Source organism: Callorhinchus milii, unplaced genomic scaffold (genome assembly GCF_018977255.1).
Source record: "Callorhinchus milii isolate IMCB2004 unplaced genomic scaffold, IMCB_Cmil_1.0 Scaffold2, whole genome shotgun sequence".
Classification (NCBI taxonomy): Eukaryota; Metazoa; Chordata; class Chondrichthyes; order Chimaeriformes; family Callorhinchidae; genus Callorhinchus; species Callorhinchus milii.
In genome coordinates, this window is record NW_024704743.1 from 29772585 (window position 1) to 29793588 (window position 21004).

At 44.3% G+C, this 21004-nt stretch overlaps 1 protein-coding gene across 1 annotated transcript; it reads left to right on the forward strand.

The window, feature by feature from the left end:
* The first annotated feature begins 1134 nt into the window (after positions 1-1134).
* On the forward strand, positions 1135-19742 carry wrnip1 (WRN helicase interacting protein 1). Its single transcript, XM_042346319.1, has 8 exons — positions 1135-1349; positions 1893-2207; positions 10603-10803; positions 11305-11540; positions 14223-14452; positions 15867-16022; positions 16885-16964; positions 18092-19742. Exons 1-8 carry the CDS (start codon positions 1155-1157, stop codon positions 18314-18316), a joined length of 1638 nt encoding a protein of 545 aa, XP_042202253.1. The 5' UTR covers positions 1135-1154; the 3' UTR covers positions 18317-19742.
* Positions 19743-21004: the final 1262 nt, after the last annotated feature.

Consider the following 21004-nt stretch of genomic DNA (forward strand, 5'->3'; position numbering starts at 1 on the left):
TAATAAATCGGGTCACTCGCTGCACCGCTGTTTGTGGGACATTTGGCCCACGTTCACTTTCACGGTACATATGGTCTGTGCAGCTCTTTGCGACGTGTATTATCGGAGGCAATGATAAGGCGCTATATCAGGTGCAAGGATTATTATTATCAATATTATTATTATTATTATGATACCTAAAGGACGGCACCTCCGACAATCCCCCCCACCCCACCCCACCGCACCGCAGCCCACCCCCCGGCACTGCAGCGGAGCCGTCGTTCTTGGGAGACGCCGCGAGTTCAAGTCGCAACTTGGGGGCTTGAACCCACAAACACCTCCAACTCACTCGGGGGGTGAAAGTGCAATGACTGGGGGTCAGACTGAGGCACAGGGGGAGGAAGAGGAAGTGAGGGGGAGAGAGGAGGGAGGGAGGAGGAGGGAGTGTGAGGGAGGGAGGGAGGGAGGAGGAGGGAGTGTGAGGGAGAGAGGGAGGAGGGGGAGAGAGAGGGAGGGAGGGAGTGTGAGGGAGGGAGGAGGGGGAGAGAGAGGGAGGGAGGGAGTGTGAGGAGGGAGGGAGGGAGTGTGAGAGAGGGAGGGAGGGAGTGTGAGGGAGGGAGGGAGGGAGGGAGGGAGTGTGAGGGAGGGATGGAGGGAGAGAGGGAGTGTGAGGGAGGGAGGGAGGGAGGGAGGGAGTGTGAGGGAGAGAGGGAGGAGGAGAGAGAGAGGGAGGGAGGGAGTGTGAGGGAGGGAGGAGGGGGAGAGAGAGGGAGGGAGGGAGTGTGAGGGAGGGAGGGAGGGAGTGTGAGAGAGGGAGGGAGGGAGTGTGAGGGAGGGAGGGAGGAGGGGAGAGAGAGGGAGGTGGGAGTGTGAGGGAGGGAGGAGGGGAGAGAGAGGGGAGGGAGGAGGGAGTGTGAGGGAGGGAGGAGGGGAAGAGAGAGGGAGGGAGGGAGGGAGTGTGAGGGAGGAGGGGGAGAGAGAGGGAGGGAGTGTGAGGGAGGGAGAGAGAGAGGGAGGGAGTGTGAGGGAGGGAGGAGGGGGAGAGAGAGGGAGGGAGTGTGAGGGAGGGAGGAGGGGGAGAGAGAGGGAGGGAGTGTGAGGGAGGGAGGGGGGAGAGAGAGGGAGGGAGTGTGAGGGAGGAGGGAGTGTGAGGGAGAGAGGGAGGAGGGGGAGAGATGGCGGCGGGGGGGCAGGAGGTGCTGGTGCAGTGCCCTGTGTGTCAGAGGGGAATGCAGAGCCTGAGGATCAATGCTCACCTCGACCACTGCCTGGGGCGGCCCGAGCCCGAGCCCGGGGCCGGGGCCTACAGCAGCAGCAGCAGCAGTAGCGAGGAGACGCCCAGCAAGAGACGGCGCCTGTCCCCGGGGCCGGCAGCGGGGGAGCCGGGCTGCAGCCACCCGACCCCGGGGACCCCCGGCCCGGCCCCGGGGACCCCCGGCCCGGCCCCGGGGACCCCCGGCCCGGCCCCGGGGACCCCCGGCCCGGCCCCGGGGACCCCCAGCGCCGCCGCGTCCCTCTTTGCTATTTTCCAGAAAGCCCCGAAGGCGCCTCTGGGACTCGCGGCTTCTCGCCGACCCCCCGCCCACACTCGGGGCTGCAACACACCCGAGGCTTCCCCCGCGGCTCCTCCTGCCATCCCGAGACAGGGACAGGGAGAGGGACAGGGAGAGGGAGAGGGAGAGGGACTGGGACAGGGACAGAGCCTGAGACAGGGAGAGGGAGAGGGAGAGGGACAGAGCCTGAGACAGGGACAGAGCCTGAGACAGGGACAGAGCCTGAGACAGGGACAGAGCCTGAGACAGGGACAGAGCCTGAGACAGGGACAGGGACAGAGAGAGGGAGAGGGACAGAGAGAGGGAGAGGGACAGAGAGAGGGAGAGGGACAGAGAGAGGGAGAGGGACAGAGAGAGGGACAGAGACAGAGAGAGGGAGAGGGACAGAGAGAGGGACAGAGACAGACTGTGGGTCAGAGCCTGAGCCAAACACAGATCCCAAACCAAACACAGATCCCAAGCAGAGCCCCAAACCAGACGCAGACCCCGACCCAACGTCTCTTGTCTCTGGGAGATCTTGAGACCAAGCCTCTGGCGGAGCTCATGAGACCCAGTGTCTTAGAAGCGTTGGTCGGTCAACATAAAGCCTTGGGAGAGAACACTCTCTTGAGGACTCTGCTAGAATCGCATGAGATCCCATCTTTAATTTTGTGGGGTCCACCGGGATGTGGTAAGGTGAGTACAGTAACTACACAAGTGCGTGGCCGTGAAGGGTGCAAGGCCTCGACTGTGAACAACGACAATTTTCACTTATATAGAGCCCTCCACCCAGGCTAGCGTCTCGGAGCGCTACTCGAGAGCTTCCTTTTCAACCTGGGAGCGCTCTTGCCTCGGAGACGCAAAGTTGCGCTCCGCATTGGGACTTTGAACTCCCTATGGTGTAGGCTGAACGCTCCCCAATGCACTGTCGAGGGGTGCTGACCTGAGGTTGAGGCGTTACATTGAGTTTCCGTCCTACTGACCAGGTGGATGTCAAAGATCCCGTAACACTATTCCAAGAGAAGGGAGTTTCTGCGTTCACCACAAAAGACACAATCCCTGTACTTTGCGGTAAAGCCTTTGAAGCAATTTGAGTCGTCCTGATGTGAAAGGCCCAGTATACAATTTAATGATTATTATTACTATTAAGTCCTCCAATTCCTTTACGATAATTGGCACTGTTGTGGACTGACTGACCACAGTAAGGCCACCACACATCCCATCAGGTATTTCCATCAGGATTGTCCAGTGACATTGTGTGACCCCATTTCCAACCCCCAATAAAGCAGATTCCAAGCAGAGAAGTTTGGCAAAATCACAGCAAAATATACTAGGAATGGCTCCGGGGCTCAGGATAAGTCATAATAGCCACTGGGACAGGGTGACAAAATTGCCTAGAATTGCCTTTGAATGAAACGTTAAAGTGAAGTCCCATCTGCCTATTCAGGTGGACATGGCACTATGCGAAAAGAGAAGGGACTTTCTCCTGGTGTCTTGACCAACAATGCCACAAATAAAATTGGTCATTCATTTTATGGCTGTTTGTGGGACATTGCTGTGAGTCTACAATTATGCTGACCCGTTCTTCTACATATACAACAACTTGCATTTATATAGCGCCCTTCATGCCAAGTAGTGCCCCGGAGCGCTTAAATACATAGTCCATTTTACAGTAAATCTTGGGAAGCATTTTGATATATTTGTCTGACGTGATAAAATACTATACCAAATACAAGGATTGTTATTATTATTACAAAATACACAGTCACTACATTTTGCAGTAGAAGCATTTTGAGATATCCTCCCAATGTGAAAGGCACTATTCCAAATGCAAGGATTGTTATCCCAATTCATCTGGTACAATAAACAGATAAGACCAACACATTCTATTTAATTTGGAATTAGTGTCCTACATCTATTCAGTTTTAATAATCCAGGAAGTCGAACCAATTGATGGGCATGAGTCAGGAGTGTAGTGTCACCATTAGATCAAAGATTGCAAGATTAGTTTGGTTGAAGAAGGGCTTTTAGACCAGCTGATCTCATTCTTCCGAAATACTCAGCCTACAACAACAACAACAAAATTACATTTATAGAGCGCCTTCCACGTCGGGAGGACGTCCCAAGGCGCTGGATAGTTAGGGGTCAGGACCCGAGCAGGGGGGAGGGGTGGGGTAGGAGTGAGGGAAGGTAGGGAGGTGGGAGGACGACTGAAGGCACGATCAAAGAGGAGGGTCTTGAGATCAGCCTTGAAGGAGGCAAGGGAGGAAGTGAGGCAAAGGGACTGGGGGATGGAGTTCCAGAGTGTGGGGGCAGAGAGGCTGAAAGCTCGGCCACCGATGGTAGGGTGGGTCGGGCGGGAGACATGGAGCAGGCCGGAGCCCGATGAACGGAGGGAGCGGGCAGGTTGGTAGGGAGTCAGCAGGTCAGAGAGTTAGGAGGGAGCAAGGCCATGAATGGCCTTGAAAGTGAGGACGAGGATCTTGAATTCGATCCTTTGAGGAATGGGGAGCCAGTGGAGTCGGGCGAGGGTGGGAGTGATGAGGCCACGGAGCCTGGTGGACGAGAGTACATGAGCTGCACAATTTTGGATGATCTGCAGCTTGTGAAGGGAAGAGTTAGGAAAGCCAATGAGGAAGGAATTTCCATAATCGAGCTTTGATGTGATGAATGCGTGGGTGAGGGTTTCGGCAGCCTGAGGGGTGAGGCAGTGGTGGAGTCTGGCAATGTTGCGGAGGTGGTGGTAGCAGTGCCAGTCATGGCGTGGATGTGGGGGAGAAAGGACAGTTCAGGGTCAAACGAGACACCCAGATTCCTGACTGGCTTAGTGAGGTTTGAGTGTTCAGCCGTGGATGCTGATGCTGCCAGCGCCCTCGATGGTTTGCTCTTTTTTCTACATAAAAGATTTATTTTAAAAGAAAAGGTATTTCCAAGTAAGCAGTATTAACACTAAATATCATGTCCAAATATCTTTTAAAATCCAAAGTTTATAATCACAAAGCTTTCCATTGAGAAATACAATTCATCCACTTAGTTATCCTACACAGTTTTTGCCTATTCAATGTTTTATCCACATTGAACCAATGCAAGCTACAAGCATAACTAGCATTTCAGCAGTTCCAATTTTCTTTTTTTTTAAAAAGCGCCATCCACTTTCAAAATAGATGAGTAAAAGTTCCCATAAGTATAATCCGTATGTCCTGAAGTTTGGGGAATTATGTTTGCTAGCCTCTGCTAAGAGCCTGCTCCTCACTATTCTGCTTACTGGAATTGGAACGTGTGTGGTCACGGGCTGTACCACATAGGTTTCTGGTTACTACGATACAGACCTGATGATTACAGACTGAATGCATATACTGCAAAATACTATGAAATTAAGGATAATAGCTGATGTCATTGGCAGAATACTGCATATTAACAGTGTGAGAGTTCTTAGTGATTATTTTATCCATTTAAACAGCTTTTTGTATCCAAGTCAAAAATGCCTAAATTCCACGACAGTCAATCAGCATCTGAAAGGAAAACATAGGTTTCGCTTTAGGACGATGACACGATATAGAATCCTGTATATTTCCGATTCTTTTTGACCTGCTGTGGATTTCCAGGCTTTCAGTTTCAGATTTCCAGCTTCCGCAGTTTTATTTCAACAATTTTGACCTTTTGAGATCAAAAAATACTTTCCAAACAAGCTGTGAATGCTTCCAAAAAAGCTGTACCCTTTTCTCCCTCCTCAATTTTCACTTTGTGTGATGTTTCCATCTTTGAAACTTGTGTCACATAGGTTTAAATGCAGTGTGGTTAGAGGCTCTCCTTTGACCGATGAGCAAACAGAATGTGCTCTAATTAATACTTCATAACGTAGTTGAGATGCAGCACATATAAGGTCTCATTTGGTTTCCAAATTCTCCCAGACCTGATCACCACCACCTCCCCCCCACTTTTACACACATGCGCCTACTACAATACACAGACGTGACAGCTTTTCGTTTCCAAAATATTTCATGGTCTCATTTGGTTTTTAATGAAATTTCTAAACACTGTGTGCTTTGGTGCAGACACTTCTACAGGAACTGCTAAACAACTGTGTCGATTCGTAAATCAATTACGTAAATTGAAAGTTTTGCACAAGTGCACGTGAACGGCCTTCATAATATTTAATAATAATCTTTCCATTTGGTATAGAATCTCTCATTTTGGGAGCGAAGCTCTTCACAGGATTTGCTGTAAAGTGTAGTGACTGTGTATTTTGTAGGTGAACGCCAACGTGCTCACATCCCACTCTTCTATCTGCCACCTTCGCTTAGCGGATACAGGTCTGCTGCACGACCCTCTTCCCTTCCGCTCCACAATTAACAGCCGTGCTTTCAGCCACTAAGGATCCAAATCTCTGGAGCTCCTTGTCTTAATCCCTCAGTCTGGTTCCTTTGCTCGTCTTCAAATCGCACCTGAAAACATTCCTCTTTGACAGTGCTTTTCGTTACCTCCCTGCCCCCTTCCGGCTCGACATCAAGCCAGGACACTGTTAAGAGCTCTGTGACGTTGCCCCATGAAGTTTGCTGTATAAATGTAAGGTGGTGTTCCCTGCTCGTGTCTGGCCCCGTTAGTACTAGGTGAATAGGTGAACTAGGTCTATATGAATCCAAGTTAATATTGATCTTGATCTGGGTCAGTAAAAGTTGTCCGATTGGAGATTGTTTACTATATGTCCTGAATCTGTAAGCTACTTTTGCCAGCCAGCCGCCCTCCCCGGCTCGGCATCAAAGTCTGCTATTGTTGAGCACTCCCAAGATGTTACCCCTTGTAAAATGCGCTGTATAAATGTAAATTGTTGTTGTTAATTGTGTATCAGCGAAGCCAGGTGGGCTGGTAGTCACTGACCAAATTGTTAGCACAAAAACGGAACTATGTCAATAAAGCTTCCTTGTAAATTCACAGCACTTATTTAAAAAATTCTAGAGTGGTTATGATGTGGCAAGTTACTTGTATGGTTTCCATGGTGGATGTAAATGACTTTTGTACATGCAACTTTTACTAGTAATTTCGCCAGTTATCTATTATTGCTGATTTAATGTAAAGAGAGTTTGTATCTGCTAAACAACTGAGAGATTTAAAAATCTTTAAACGTTATTTATAGTTTTGTTTTAAATTTAATTTTGGCCGGGTACAGGTCTGATTTTGCAGGGTCAGTGTTGACTGAAATATTATAGTCATTATATTATACTTAAAACATGACAGCCTGGCTTTGCAGTAGTATTATGTTTCACAAGCTTTATATATATAGTTTTATTGAGTTGCTCACTGATATATTTCATATGCTTAATCCATTTTCAAGTAGTTAAAGGGATCAGCAGAGCGGCAGAATTTCTTCACTTGTTTTGCTAACATTTTAAAATTGCCAATAAGAAAATGATATGTATAGCACATTTGTTTTTTTAAAAGTGCATGCAAGCCAGAGAAAGGCTTGTAAGTCGAATGATGAGTGGCAGCTGCAGTAGAAAAATGACAGTGGTACGCCTTATTCATGTGGGAAATGGGCTGATATACTTGCCTTTTAAATGAAATTTATTGCAAGAATTATTATATTGGCTATTGTGCCTGGAAGTGCTAGAAATAAACTCCCAAAGCAGTGATCGTAAAGCTGTGCTGAGATTCATGTTATGTGTAAAATTGTCTATGTCCTTAACTTTGCTTCCTTGCTCTGCATTGCTGAAATGATTTATTCTTAATTGCTTCTCTTCCAATTTATATTGTGGTATTTTTAGAGATGCTAAGGTCTTACGCTAGATGCATTCCATAAATAATTTGATATTAGGAGATCAAGGGCAATATTTAGCTTGTTATTGGGGGGGAAAAAACTTCTTAGAATGTTGTAGTGTAGAGTTTTCTGGTTTGGGAAGATCAGAAATAGTGATGGTATTAAAAACAACAATAATTTACATTAATCTTTGTCATGTTGGGAGGCCCTCTCAGCCTCACAACATGACAGCTCAGCATGACAAGTGTGACAGCTCAGTTAGTAGCATTCTCACCTCTGAGTCAGATGTAGAGAGTTCAAGTCCCACGTCAGGACTTGGACCACATGTGGTCTCGTTGACACTCCAATGTAGTCCTGTATTATTGGGGATGTCATCCTTTGGATAAGACTTTAAAACTGAGGTCACGTCAGGTGGACGTTAAAGATCCAATGGTACTATTCAAAAATAGAAGGGAGGTTCTCCTGGTGTCCTGGCCAACAATCGCCGAGATAAAATTGTTTCTTCACTTATGGCTATTTGTGGAACATTGCTGCATGCCCTTTGGATGCCCCGTTTGCCTATACCATATGCAGTGATAAGTCCCCCTTGATGTGAAATATCACATGTAAGGATTATTATTATTTATTATAATAATTAAGCACTTCATAGAACTGAGTAGGTATCAGCCTGGACATCTCACCATTGGTCATGGTGTCTATCTGTTTGCAGCCTAGTTTCATCTGCAACAAAATTACCTTTGGAAAGAGGCCGTGAATTTTACGAAGTATATTCAATGACTCTGTAGAGTAGCATTCAACGAATGCTTGAAATTCTGATTAGACGTAGTGGTAAGGCATCTGAGCTGCCCAAATTTGCTGGCCTGTTAGTTCAATTAAAAATTGGTGCAGCGGAGTGCCAGAGTGATGGAGTTCAAACTTTAAATCGTCACACCACTAAATTCCCAACCGTAGTCACGTTACCACCAGGAAGAAAAATCTAAGGAAGAGTAATTAATGTGTTGCTTGCACCCCTCACGGGGAAGATTCCGAAGCCTTGGATCCACTCCTGCCTTAACTGTTATTTGGCCCAAAAGGACCAAAGGGGGTGGGGTGAGGGATGCACAGTGGAGACACCTATATAAAGAGTGATTTGTGCTTTTAAAATAAAAGTTGCCTTAAAATTTCTACACGAAAATACGAAGCGTCTTCAGATATATATTATAATCCCTGAAATTTCCAGTTAAATTGGAAAACCAGGAAACTTTCAGTAAAATTGGGAAATCATGAAATTACTGAAATTAGGAGTCAGGGGTTTTGTGAAAAAGCAATAATTTTATCATATTGATAACCTTGCCTTGACATGTTAGCATTATCAACAAATACATAACAACGTAAAGCTTTATCCACTGCAAACAGACTGTGCAATGACAGCTTCACAGATTGACACTAGTCTCCACGTCCTCGACAATAGAGATGTCCAGTGATCCTCCTGTACAAACTCCTGTTTCACAGGCCCTGGAAGATCGCATGATCCAGATCAGAAAGCAAAGAGCTGCTGCACAATTGGCAAAAGTATCTCAGGCAGAGAGGATGGTAAGGTTGAGTTGGCTGATCTCCAAGCTGCTACATCTGAAAACAATGTGGCTATCCCCATCCTAGTATTGGGCAGGGGTAGAGGGAATCCCAGGAATGTTATCATTAATAGAGATTCAGACACTGACCAGTACAAGATAGCAGCGAAGCCCAGCATCCTGGTCTGTCACTATTCCAGGGACCAATTTGAGTTATGCTCACAAAGATTGTTAACAGAGTCCTATGTCAACCAGGACAAGTCAGGGTCGCTCCGTGAAGCTGTCATTGCACAGTCTGTGGTGGACAAGTCTTTACGAGGAGTAACTGTAGTCGGAAGACATTTCAGACCAATCATTGTAAATGCTTCAAAGCAAAGGTAAAATGTAACTCCTGGTGTCATTGAAGCCTCACTTGTGTTAACAAATGAACATTTGACTCATCAGTGAATTAAATGTCACATGAAGTTTATGATGAATAAATTATAAATGTTCATAATGTGTTATTTATTTATTTCGACCGTGCTTTTGACTACCCCGCTTTGCCCCCGCCCATCCTCCCGACGTGAAAGGCACTATACAAATGTAATTTTATTGTTGTTGATGATGCTAACAAGTGTTAAGTTAAATGATCACTTTTTCACAAAATTCCTGACTCTTAATTTCAGTGATTTCATGATTTCACAATTTTACTAAAAAGGTTTCACAACTGTACTGCAACATATATACATGTATATTGTTTTACAGAGATAGAAAGGATGAACAGGGAGGAAATTGAGTTATTTATGTAAAAGTTATGATATTAAAAGAGGTAGATGATTTGGATTGGGTGCAGAAAATGTGGAAACGTAGTTGTCGCTGAGCAATGATGTATTAAGGGGAGAAACCAGCTGTTGGGTGTGGAATAGGCTACCTGGTCCAGTGAAAACATACATTAGACCCTAATGCATTATTTTCGGATAAGGGAAGCATATGACAGAAGAAGCACAATGTATGAGTGACTTCAATTTACCAAAAGTTTGAGAATTATAATGGGAGTAAAAGTAGTGAAAATATGTTTTTGGGTGGGCATATAGCAGCACAATTCGAAAATATTTGAAAAGGGAAGCGAGTATCTTCCAGTGTCCTGGCCAACAATCCCCCAAATAAAATTAGTCACTCACTCCACAGCTGTATATGGGAAATTGCTGAGCGCAAACTGACTGCCACGTTCGTCCACGATATACACAGTCAATCCATTTTGCAGTGTGTCTATCCTGTGAAGCGCTTTGAGACATCTCACCAACGTGATAAGGCACCATTCTAAAATGCAAGGATTACTATAAATGGTCAAGTAACCTGCAAAAGGAGAAGTTAATATTTGACCTTGTATGTAACAACCAGGGGATGGTAGAAATTGTCACAATTGTCCAAACCTGTTCTGTTTCGTATGGACAGTTTCTAGCGGGGTTCTCCTCATAGAGATCAGGAAAAGGATCCCTGGTTGATTTTCCTCCCTCTAGCCCAAGGGCACTGAGGTGAATTGCAGCACCCACTTACTGTCTGAACCAAGATTGGCTCGTTCAGCACAGCCTAGGATTTAACCTGTGACATTCATACCCCAGAGTCTAGACTATTAGGGGAGCTAGCTCTGTGAGGTGTTTTTATTCAAATATAACCACTTCAGGGAGAAATCCACAATGCAAGATCAAATGGAGGTTAATTTTAATTATCCTAAATGCTTTAAAGATACATGTACAGTGCACCTTACAAACATTCACCGATTGTTCTTTCTTTGGATTTTTTTCAGACTTCACTTGCCCATATTCTTGCCCAAAACAGCAAAAAGCACAACAGCACACGATTTGTCAGTCTTTCAGCGATTAATGCAAACACTAACAACATTCGAGAGATGATAAAGCAAGCTCAAAATGAGCGCCGGCATTTCAAGAGGAAAACCATTGTGTTTTTTGACGAGATTCACCGCTTTAATAAGTTACAACAGGTAAAGGTAAAGCTTGTTTCTTCTGCAAAACAGTGCCTGCAACTCTTCACTGCAGACACTAGTTTACAAGAATTGATTTTTCTCAGGACCAGACTTAGATGTTCAGGATCTCAACAGTTTTCAGTATTGCAACCTTGGGAATCGAAATATTTCAGCTGAAAACTTACTGCATCATGATTTAAATGTTTCAAGTTTCACTTTAATCTTGCAGAATTCATTGAATAAAGTTTAAGAAAGCTTAAGATGACAGAGCTGTATATAATACTGCCCAAATACTATGTTCAGAAGCTAGTGTCAGAAGCTGACTTCTCCAAATATGTCTTTCACTTAAGAGCTTTACTAAATGCTCACGAGAGAAGGACATATTGGAGTTCAGAGATCCTTTAAACTGTCGACGTGTTGTGATACATTTTGAAAAGCAAAACTTACGTTTGCTGCCTCTTGATATCTTGTCCTTTTGCAGAGTGACCACTTTCGTCCTCTCTAACTCCCACCGCTTTTCTGCAGGACACTTTTCTGCCTCACGTCGAGTGCGGCACACTCACACTGATTGGTGCCACCACAGAGAACCCTTCCTTTCAGATCAATGCGGCACTGTTGAGTCGTTGCCGTGTCATCGTTCTTGAGAAGCTGTCAGTGGAAGCAATGGAAAGTATTCTGCTTCGTGCTGCAAGCTCCCTTGGGATCAGTGTTTTAGCCCAGGATAAAGAAGCTGGCTCAGTGGGGGGCAGCAAAGAGTCTGAGTAAGTCCCTGCAGAATGTAGCTTGTAAAAACAGAATGCCTGGAATCTGGTGGTGGGATGCCAGGACGCGATAATAATAGTAATAATAATAGTAATATGCTGCAAGCCTGACATTTCTAAAGAAATAAAGTGCACTGTTCTAATGAGACTAATGATGAGCACTTGGAACTCTTACAGACTGAAAGTATCTGAGCCGAATGAGAACAGCTTTTTATGTGTAATACTGCCAACAATAACAAATTGCATTTATATAGCGCCCTTCATGCAGGATAATGTCTTGGAGCTCTTAACAATGTCCGAGCTTGACCCCAAGCTAGGGAGAGGTGGGAGGTGACGATAGGCACAGTTCAAGAAGAAGGACTTCAGGTGGGAAAGGTGAAGTGATTCTATTGCTTTGGGACTTAGTGGCTGAAAGAGTGGCTGCCAATGGTGGAGCAGAGGGGACAAGGGACCTGCAGGATGCTGGAACCAGCTGAGCGCAGGCAGCGGGTAGTGGCATGGGGTATAAGCAAGTCCGAGAAGTAGGGAGGCGCCAGGGCGTGAAATACACAAGTGTGAGGAATTTAAAGTTATCTGTTTTTCAAGAGAACCAGTGGAGCCTGACAAGGACTGGGGGTATGGCATTTGGATATGGGTGGCAGAGTTTTGAATGAATGGATTTTATGGATGGTTGACCTGCTGTGTCTGGTGAGGAGGGCATTGGAATAATCAAAGCAGAAGGTGGCGAAAGCATTGGTAAGGTCTTCGGCTGTGTTGGGTGTGAGGTACAGTCGGAGTCGAGCAATGTGACAGAGGTGGAGCAAAGTGGTCCTGGTCAGGGATTGGATGTGAGGTAGGAATGGCAGCTGGGATCGAACCTGACTCCTGGGGTCCATACAGGTTCAGTATGTCTGAGGGATAGGCCGGGAAGATTAAGGAGTTTGAAACCGCAGATGAGAAGACATTGATGGGAGCTGAGGAATTTAACATCCATCTGAACAGGCAGGTGGGGCCTTGGTTTAATGTGTAATTTGAAGGACAGCACCTCCAAAAATGCAGAACATCCCAACTCTGGATGGAGTGTCATCTTAAGACTTAAGAGAGGCTGGATTCGGAATCTTTTGAGTCCGAGACAAGAGTGAACCAGGCTGAGACACAGGCACAAGTTGGAAAGAGCCAAGACCTGGGGTCCCTAGGGCTTGGTTGGGGTACTGCTGGAGTTTAACCAGCTAAAGCCATGTTAAAATCTCTTGTATGCAAATCATTGTTAAACCAGAAAGTGTGAGCCATAAACAGGTTAGCCAACCCCAAAGTGAGATTATACCCTAATCGACTGCACCATAAAAACAATGTACAATATTTCACCAACAGAAAAAAGACACTGAAGCAGTTTGTTCCCGTTTTAGAAGCTAATGTCCAAGTGTTTTAATCTGGGGATTTTTCATAATAATCAGGAGGCATTTACAGCTGCCAAAAAATGTTCAAATTTGAGGGGACAAATTAAATTTCGCTAAACATTTAGCATTATTGTTTTTATTAAAGAAAAGCTGGTCAGGTTTTCTACAGTAATAAAGGTCTCACACGAAAGGATGCCTATTATTGTAATATTAACCCTAATGAACTAGAATAAATACAAAGAAATATGATTTGGATTATTTATCCTGTGCTTGTCCCGTCGGCCCCTTTTTTCCTTCTCTTTTCTCAATCTTTCTATTTTTTAAACTTTTTTACCCATTCATTTGTTTTTTTAATCTGTTTCTTCACCTTTCAGCTCCTACTGTCCGTTTTCAAAAGTAGGAAGCAATGTGTCTTTTTCTAAAAATTGGTTGTAAACTACTTTAACAATCTGATTTTGGAGTCAACTAAAAGCTCCAACAAAGGATAGGTAGTGCCAAGACATAGATGTGAACAAGTCATTCTTTGAGCCGACTATTGTATGATAATATTAATAAATAATCCTTACATTTGGTATAGCACCTTTCACAGCAGGAAGATGTCCCAAAGCACTTCACAGGGTATATTATAAAGTGGAGGGATAGTCTTTTGTGGATGAACATATAGAAGAGGAGCTCTAAGAGTTAATAAACGACAGCTGGCAACAAAGGCTGGTGGTTCTACTGTATCATTGTGTTTGCAAACTGAGTAGCTGCTTCAGAGGAATGCTTGTGGGTTTAAAAGCTTATGAACTTGCATTGTCATGGAAATTCAAATATATTGGGAATTGGAAAACAGAGTTGGACATCCCCTCCCCCTGTGTAAGTTCAGTACTCCTCTGATAAAGCTTTCCTCTTATTGCAAGACAGCAAGGAGCCCTATTAAAATGGTCTGTCTTAGTTCCCCTCCAACATTCTCTTTCCCTTTGCCCGACTGAAGTTGAAAGTTCCCACGAGTGCAGATTTCAGGGTACAGACTGTATGGTGAAGGCACATAGCGAGGAAAAACTCATTGAATGTAGCACATGCACTGTACTGTACCTACCCACATTAGGGTTAAGGATTTCTTTGAGGGAAAAAATCCTGCTGGCTGCAGTTTTTTTTTGTAAGTAGATTTGAACTAGACCAATCCTGCAGAGCATTATGAGACCCCTCCCCAACTCCCCACTAGCAAGAGTGAATATGTCTTTGTGGTGATTAATTTAACTGCTTTGTCTAACCAAAAGCAATTGTGACAATGCGTTGCTCTTTATTATTGCTTGTCTTTCAGTCCGTGCATTTGTATTGAACCTGAAGCTATTCGTACCATTGCGTACCTGTGCGATGGAGACGCGAGGACTGCATTAAATGGACTGCATCTTGCGATTCAAGGAAAACTCGCAGTTGCAAAAAAGCCACAGTGTGACAAACAGCAAAATACCTTATCAAAAAGGATAGTGATTCAGGAAGTGGACATAAAGGAAGGACTGCAGCGGTCACATATATTATATGATCGAGCAGGTAAGGCACTAAAGGTGCCACTTTCTTTGGAGCAAACTGAAATTGTTGTGGAACCCAGTATAAAAGTTATTAGGAGCCCAGTTAGTGTCGATTAGCAGATCGTTTTTCCGTGGGTACTCATCCCTAGCCAATTTTGGCAATATAGTTTAAACACTTGCAGGCAGTTTGAATTTTCCTTAGGCTATTTGGAGGATTGTGACAGATCAGTTGGTGTATCTGGTATTTGTTCTGAATAAAGTGGTTTTCAGTGTTTCACATCACGTTTTTTTTGCATATTGTTGGATAGGTCACCAAGGATCCTGAGAGATTAATTTTTTTTAAAAAATGTATCCATAGAAATAAATAACCTTAAATTATACAGAGAGGGGAAAGTTTTGCATTCCTTCACCTCACCTGTGTTGTGTGACTTAACCACTGTTCTGTCTGGAAAGAGTCACAACCAGCAGTGTTAGAGTCACCGTAATTTCCCTCTTCTGCAAACTTCAGCAATCAAAGCCTTTTATTTAATTATTAATTGCCCATATCCGCCACTGCCTCTCACCGCGAGCCGCCAAGACCCTGATCCATGCTTTCATTACGTTCCAGCTTGACTAAGCCAACTGCCTGCTCACTGGACTTCCCAACTCTTCCCTCCACAAACTGCATATTATTCAGAACTCCGGAGCTTGTGTCCTTTCCCACACCAGGCTCAACAACAACAAGACAACAAGATTCCATTTATAAAGCGCCTTTCACGTCAGGAGGACGTCCCAAGGCGCTGCACAGTTGGGTCATGACCCGAGCAGGGGGGAAATGGTCAGGGTGAGGGGAGGGAAGGGAGGGAGCGAGGAGGGGGAAGAGAGTCGAGAGGGGAGCTGAAGGCACGGTCAAAGAGAAGACCTATAGGTCAGGGAACCTATCACCCCCATTCTTGCCTGACTTCACTGGTTGCCCATTCCTAAAAGAATCGAGTACAAAACCCTTGTTCTTATCTTCAAGGCCCTCCACGGTATTGCTCCCCCTACCTCTCATAACCCCATATCAGCCTATCCGCTCCCTCCACTCGGGGGACACCAGCCTGATTCAGGCCCCCGCACTTCGCGCCCCACCATTAGCGGTCAGGCATTCAGCATCTCTGCCCCTACACTCTGGAACTCTATTCCGCAATCAGCTCCTCTCTTGCCTCCTTCAAGTCCCATCTGAAGACCTTCTTCTTCAGTCGTGCCTTCGGGCACCGTCCCACCCCCTCACCCCTGCCTTACTCCCCTTCTGACCCCAACTCCCAGCTCAGGTCCAAAACCCCTGATTGTCCAGCGCCCTGGGATGTCTTTCCGACGTGAAGGGCGTTATACAAGTCTAATTTGTTGTTAATGATTTTGTCACAAATAAACATTTCTGCCGATCAGACATCATGTCCTGTGTGTTTGATTCTAAGGTGAAGAACACTATAATTGTATCTCGGCCCTTCACAAGACCATGCGAGCCTCAGACGAGTCGACTGCCCTTTATTGGTTAGCGAGAATGTTAGAAGGTGGTGAGGACCCGCTCTATGTGGCACGGAGACTGGTGAGGTTTGCCAGTGAAGATGTAGGTGAGGCATTCTAAAATTGTTAAACGAAATGTTAAGACAAAGTATAATTTCAAGCCTTCAGTTCTAACTTCTTGTGTAAAAGTATCTCTCCCAAATGCTCTCTTCACAGAGGAGAAAATGTGTTTAATTATTTTGTTAGTCAGGTAAATGGGGTCCCCCTATCCTCCTGGGTGGGGTGGGGTGGAGTGGGGGAATGGATGGCTGAACTGGCTCCAAGATGATGTGTCTGGCAATGGGATGTCAGAATCGAGCCAGCCCTCTGTGGCAGTCTCGGTAGTCCAGTTCCTAAGCCAGGCGTGTCCGCAGTATTTCAGGGCATTGCTGATGACAGCACAGCCAACCTGGCTCATCGGCAGGACGTGAAAAAACAAAACAGTCACTGAGGGCAGTCACTGAGTCAACCCACTTAGCTCCTGTTAACCCTGCAAACCAAACCCTTACTGGGTAGGGAAATCCTAGCTGGACAAGCAGCGGGAGAGCAGCAATATCAATGACAAGCTATGCGGTTTTAGCTGGTTAGCCTCCAGCAGTGCCCAAACGGACCCTCTGGAGTCCCCAAGCCTTGGCTCTTGCCAACCTGCGTCAAATATTTTCCAGAATTAGGTAAGCAGGATGCTTCCCTCCAAGGAGGGATTGTGCATTCCAGTCCAACAGTCTTTCTCTGGGATTTCCATGTGTAGGTGGGATTCATTGAATTCTCAGCTTGGTTTGGATATGCTTAAGCATGGTGATAGGTTTCCACATGTGTCAGACACTCGACTGACCAAAAAAAAACTTGTGTTTTTTATGAATTAAGCTATAGTGGTTATTCGTTGAATTTCAGATGAATGACAAACTATTGCTTTGCATTGAATCCCTGTAGGACTGGCAGACCCTTTGGCCTTGACTCAGGCGGTTTCTGCTTTCCAAGGCTGCCATTTAATTGGGATGCCTGAATGCGAGGTACTGTGATCTTTAAATCCTGTTTGCATTGTCATACCTGTCTCACAATCATTATTCTTTTTTGAAATGATCCCATTTTTAAAGAAAAAAAATTAAGCCTTGAGCTAGGTTTTCCTCTCACTCTGCACAGGGTTGTTTACAGCAATGCATTACTTTCAGCCACAGCTTGAAGCATCATAAGCGTGGTGGAGCTTGACCCGTAGACACAGACGAAGAGGAAGGTCTTCAGGCGTGATCTAAAGATAGTTGAGGGGGGAAAGAAAAGTGATTGAGGTATAGTTCTAAAGTTTCTGGGCATAGTGTTTGAAAGCACGGCTGCCAATTGTGGAATGGAGGGAACAAGGGACATGCCAGTTGAGTGAAGGCAAGGGGATAGTGGAGTGCGGAGCAAGCAGGTGTGAGAGGTAGGGAGGTGCCAGGACGTAAAGTGATTTGTACACGAGTGAGAAGATCTTGAAATCAATCCGTTCTGTGATAAAGAGTCAGTGGAGCCCAGCAAGGACTGAGTTGATGGGGTACGGAGTTTTGTGCAGGTGAGGATATAGACAGTGGAATTTAAAATTAATTGGACATTGTAACTGTGGAGCTGGGGAGACCGGCAAGGAAGTCATTGGAAAAATACAGTTCTTACAGTCAACATTCCTGCAATCGTCTATCTTGGGAGTTGAAAACACAGCAAGGAAACAAACGTATTTGCAACGTATTGCAAACAAAAGCAAAATGGTTAATTCAGCTATCATTGAGTTGGACTATTATCTGTCTTTAAAGAACAGAAAATGAACATCCAGGACACAATAAAAGAAATTCACATTCATTTAGCGCCTTCACTTAAAGGTACAGTCTGGGCATCAGAGCCTGGGGTGTGAATCAAGGGGGTGGGAGAGAAAAGATTACTGGAAGCACAGAGTTTAAATGAGATGAAGGAGGGAGCGAGTTGGAGGGAATCTGAGATGGAGTTACAAGGAGTAGGGGCAGATAGCCTGAAAGACAGCTTGCTGATGAGAATACCTGCGGGATAAAAAGGAAGGTTACAAGTCTCTGAAGTGACCAAGCACTCTGTCTATTTTACTAATGGTATGTGAAGTACCTCTTGCTTAAAAGTAACTGACTCCTTTCTATTCCCACAGGTTATTTTAGCACAGTGTGTAATGTACCTCGCCAGAGCTCCGAAGTCTGTGGAGGTATGCGTGGCTTATGGAGCTGTTAAAGACTCGGTGAGGAATCACAAGGGTCCACTGCCTTGTGTCCCCCTGCACCTAAGAAATGCTCCGACCAAACTTATGAAGGATCTTGGCTATGGGAAAGGTTATATACATCCTGGTTTCAGTAAACAAGAGGAGGAACATGGTTAAACTAAACAATAGGCTGTATGTATCATGCAGTCCAATTCAAGCAATACTTCTCCCAATTCTTAATTCTGTCAAAAATAAAACAAGATTCAGAAGTGGGGGGACAAAGATGGAACCGCTGATGATTCCCCACCTGATATTCATATCTTAATTTAATTCTCAGTATTTTCTGGCAGTACCATCTGTACCAACTTGAGCAGGTTGGTGAAAGAAGATAAACACAGAATGTGATTAATAAGAGTGAGTGAAAGTGTGTAAACTAAAATATTTGACTGGATTTATGTTGGTAACTGAGTGATTCTAGTGGATTGTATTAAATCTCCAGCATTTAAACACCATCATGTTTTTTGGACCACTCACAAACCACTCAAAAGAGATTAATAGTCTTCTCGAAATTAGACCAATCATCATACACCACAGCCGGATTGGTGCTGTTTAATGCAGTTGATAACCTCTCAGTCTCTTCAATAGACCTTTCCAGGTTCAAGTCCCACCTCAGATGGCAGCTTGTGGTCCAGACCAATGTGCAGTGTAGTGCTGGGGGAGCATTACATTGTCACAGCTGCCACCTTTCAAATGAGACAATAAACCAAGGTTGTGTCTGCCTGTCAAAGTGAATGTTGAAGATCCCAATTGCACTATTTGGAAAATGGTGTCCTGGCCAACAATCCTCCAGATAAATTGGTCATTCACCTCTTGGCTGTTTGTAGGACCTTGTTGTGCATAAATTGCTGCTGCATTTACAAAATAATAGTCACTATACTTCACAGTAATTTCTTATAAAGGGCTTTGAGGCTTTTAGACTTGAGTTGCTATAATGCAGTATTATTTATAGGTATCTGTATTAAGTCTCAGGTTTACTTCTGAGTTCAGTTTGATGTACTGTGGGACAAATTTTCAGCCTAACAGGATAGATGCGAATGAAGACAGATAAGGAGACTTGAGAGGAAAAAACAAAGACTATGTGGTTCAGTGACTGATTTAAAATTATAACTCATTAGTCAGTAAGTTCACACCCAGGTTAAATTTCTGTTTTGATGTGGTTAGGACATGCTGTCCTTTCATCGCTTGAGTCTTTGGTTTGAATCCATCTCAGACTGACTGGATGAATTTATATTGCAATTTCAAATCTGTATCACGTAACTAAGTAAATAATAGCATGAAATTGCTGCTTGGATATAATAATGTTAATACTCTGTGTCCATACTGCATCTGGGAATTGTATGCTGATATTTCCCAAAGTGGGGGAAAAATTCCTTTCAATAAAATTAATGCCTTTCACCTTGATAGATGCAGAAATCCATCCCCCACTCACCACTCATAAGCTCCAGTTTGTTTAGGTCCTGTTACCTTTTGGCCATTCACTCTTCAACTATTTGAAAGACAATGTCAGGAGTCCTGTAGCTCAGTGGTTAGAGCACTCGCTTTGCAAGTGAGAGACCTGAGTTCAATTCCAGGCAGGGCGAAACCTTGGGCAAGTTTCCTTACTCCACACGCCTAATAATTATCCCTCCAAAACAAAACAATAATAAATTGGTCATTTTCAATCCATGACTGTTTGTGGGACATTGCTGTGCGCAATTGGCTGCCGCGTTCGCCCACAAATATACAGTCAATTCACTTTACAGTATATACTGTGAAGCGCTTTGGGACGTCTAGAAGATATGAAAAGCGCTATATCAAATGCAAGGATTATTATTATAATGTTGTGCGCAAATTGGCTGCCATGTTGGACCTTCAGATGTAGTCAATACACATTGATAAATTCTTGTGAAGCGCCTTGAAACATTTTGACGATATGAATAAGGCATTATATCAAGTAAATTGTTATTCTTACCATGAGTATTACCTCATTCGGTTAGTTGGAGATTCATGGAGAGGAATAAAACAATTCAAAGTTCAGTTTTGTGATCATAATCCAAAGACACAGTTGAGTGTTTCTCTTCATTTATCAGTACTTAATCGTAATAATAATACTTATAGATTAATACAAAGGGTTTAACCTCCATTGCCAACGATTTTTCCATGTGTTTTGAATTTGAATGTTTGCAAGTTTACAAATGCCATTTATGTTGAATGGTTTTCTGGACACTCGATTATTGGAGTTGAAATGTTTATTATACTTTTTTATAAAACAAATAAAGCATTGTTGTACCGGACTTTAATTTTGACTGCTAGTGAGTAAACTACCAAAACACATCATAAAATAGTTACAAAGAAGGCCACGTAATGTCTTCATCATGAATCTCCTGTTCACTAAGAGGAAAGAATTCACAGGATCATAAGATCGGTCTGACTGGAGAAGGCCATCTGATCTCATCCCTCCAAAACATCCACCCTATCATCCCTCATCACCCCGTCAAATTGATTTTTAAATGAGTCCAGTGGCCTGACCTCAACCACCTTTCCTGTCAATCTGTTCCAGTCAACTAACCTTTGCATAAAGAAAACATCCTGGTTTCTGCACTGAAATTGTCTTGACAATCTAAACCTAGGTTCTTTCGTTTACATACATGCTGTACCCTAAAGTATTGATCTGGGTTTTTTCAATCTCATTTAAAATTTTATACACCTCTATGAGGTCCCCTCTGAGTCATCTTCTTGGACTGAAGGTTAATTTGACTTATTTATTGCTGCCTTACACTAGTTGGACCTTGTCAACTTGTCGATGAGTCAACTAACATTGCCTAA

Excerpts from the sequence above, each read along its gene's own strand:
- wrnip1 (XM_042346319.1), top strand. The coding sequence starts at position 1,155 with ATGGCGGCGGGGGGGCAGGAGGTGCTGGTGCAGTGCCCTGTGTGTCAG. Across the intron at positions 16,023-16,884 it reads GTTTGCCAGTGAAGATGTAG|GACTGGCAGACCCTTTGGCC; the intron begins GTGAGGCATTCT and ends GAATCCCTGTAG. Across the intron at positions 16,965-18,091 it reads TTGGGATGCCTGAATGCGAG|GTTATTTTAGCACAGTGTGT; the intron begins GTACTGTGATCT and ends CTATTCCCACAG.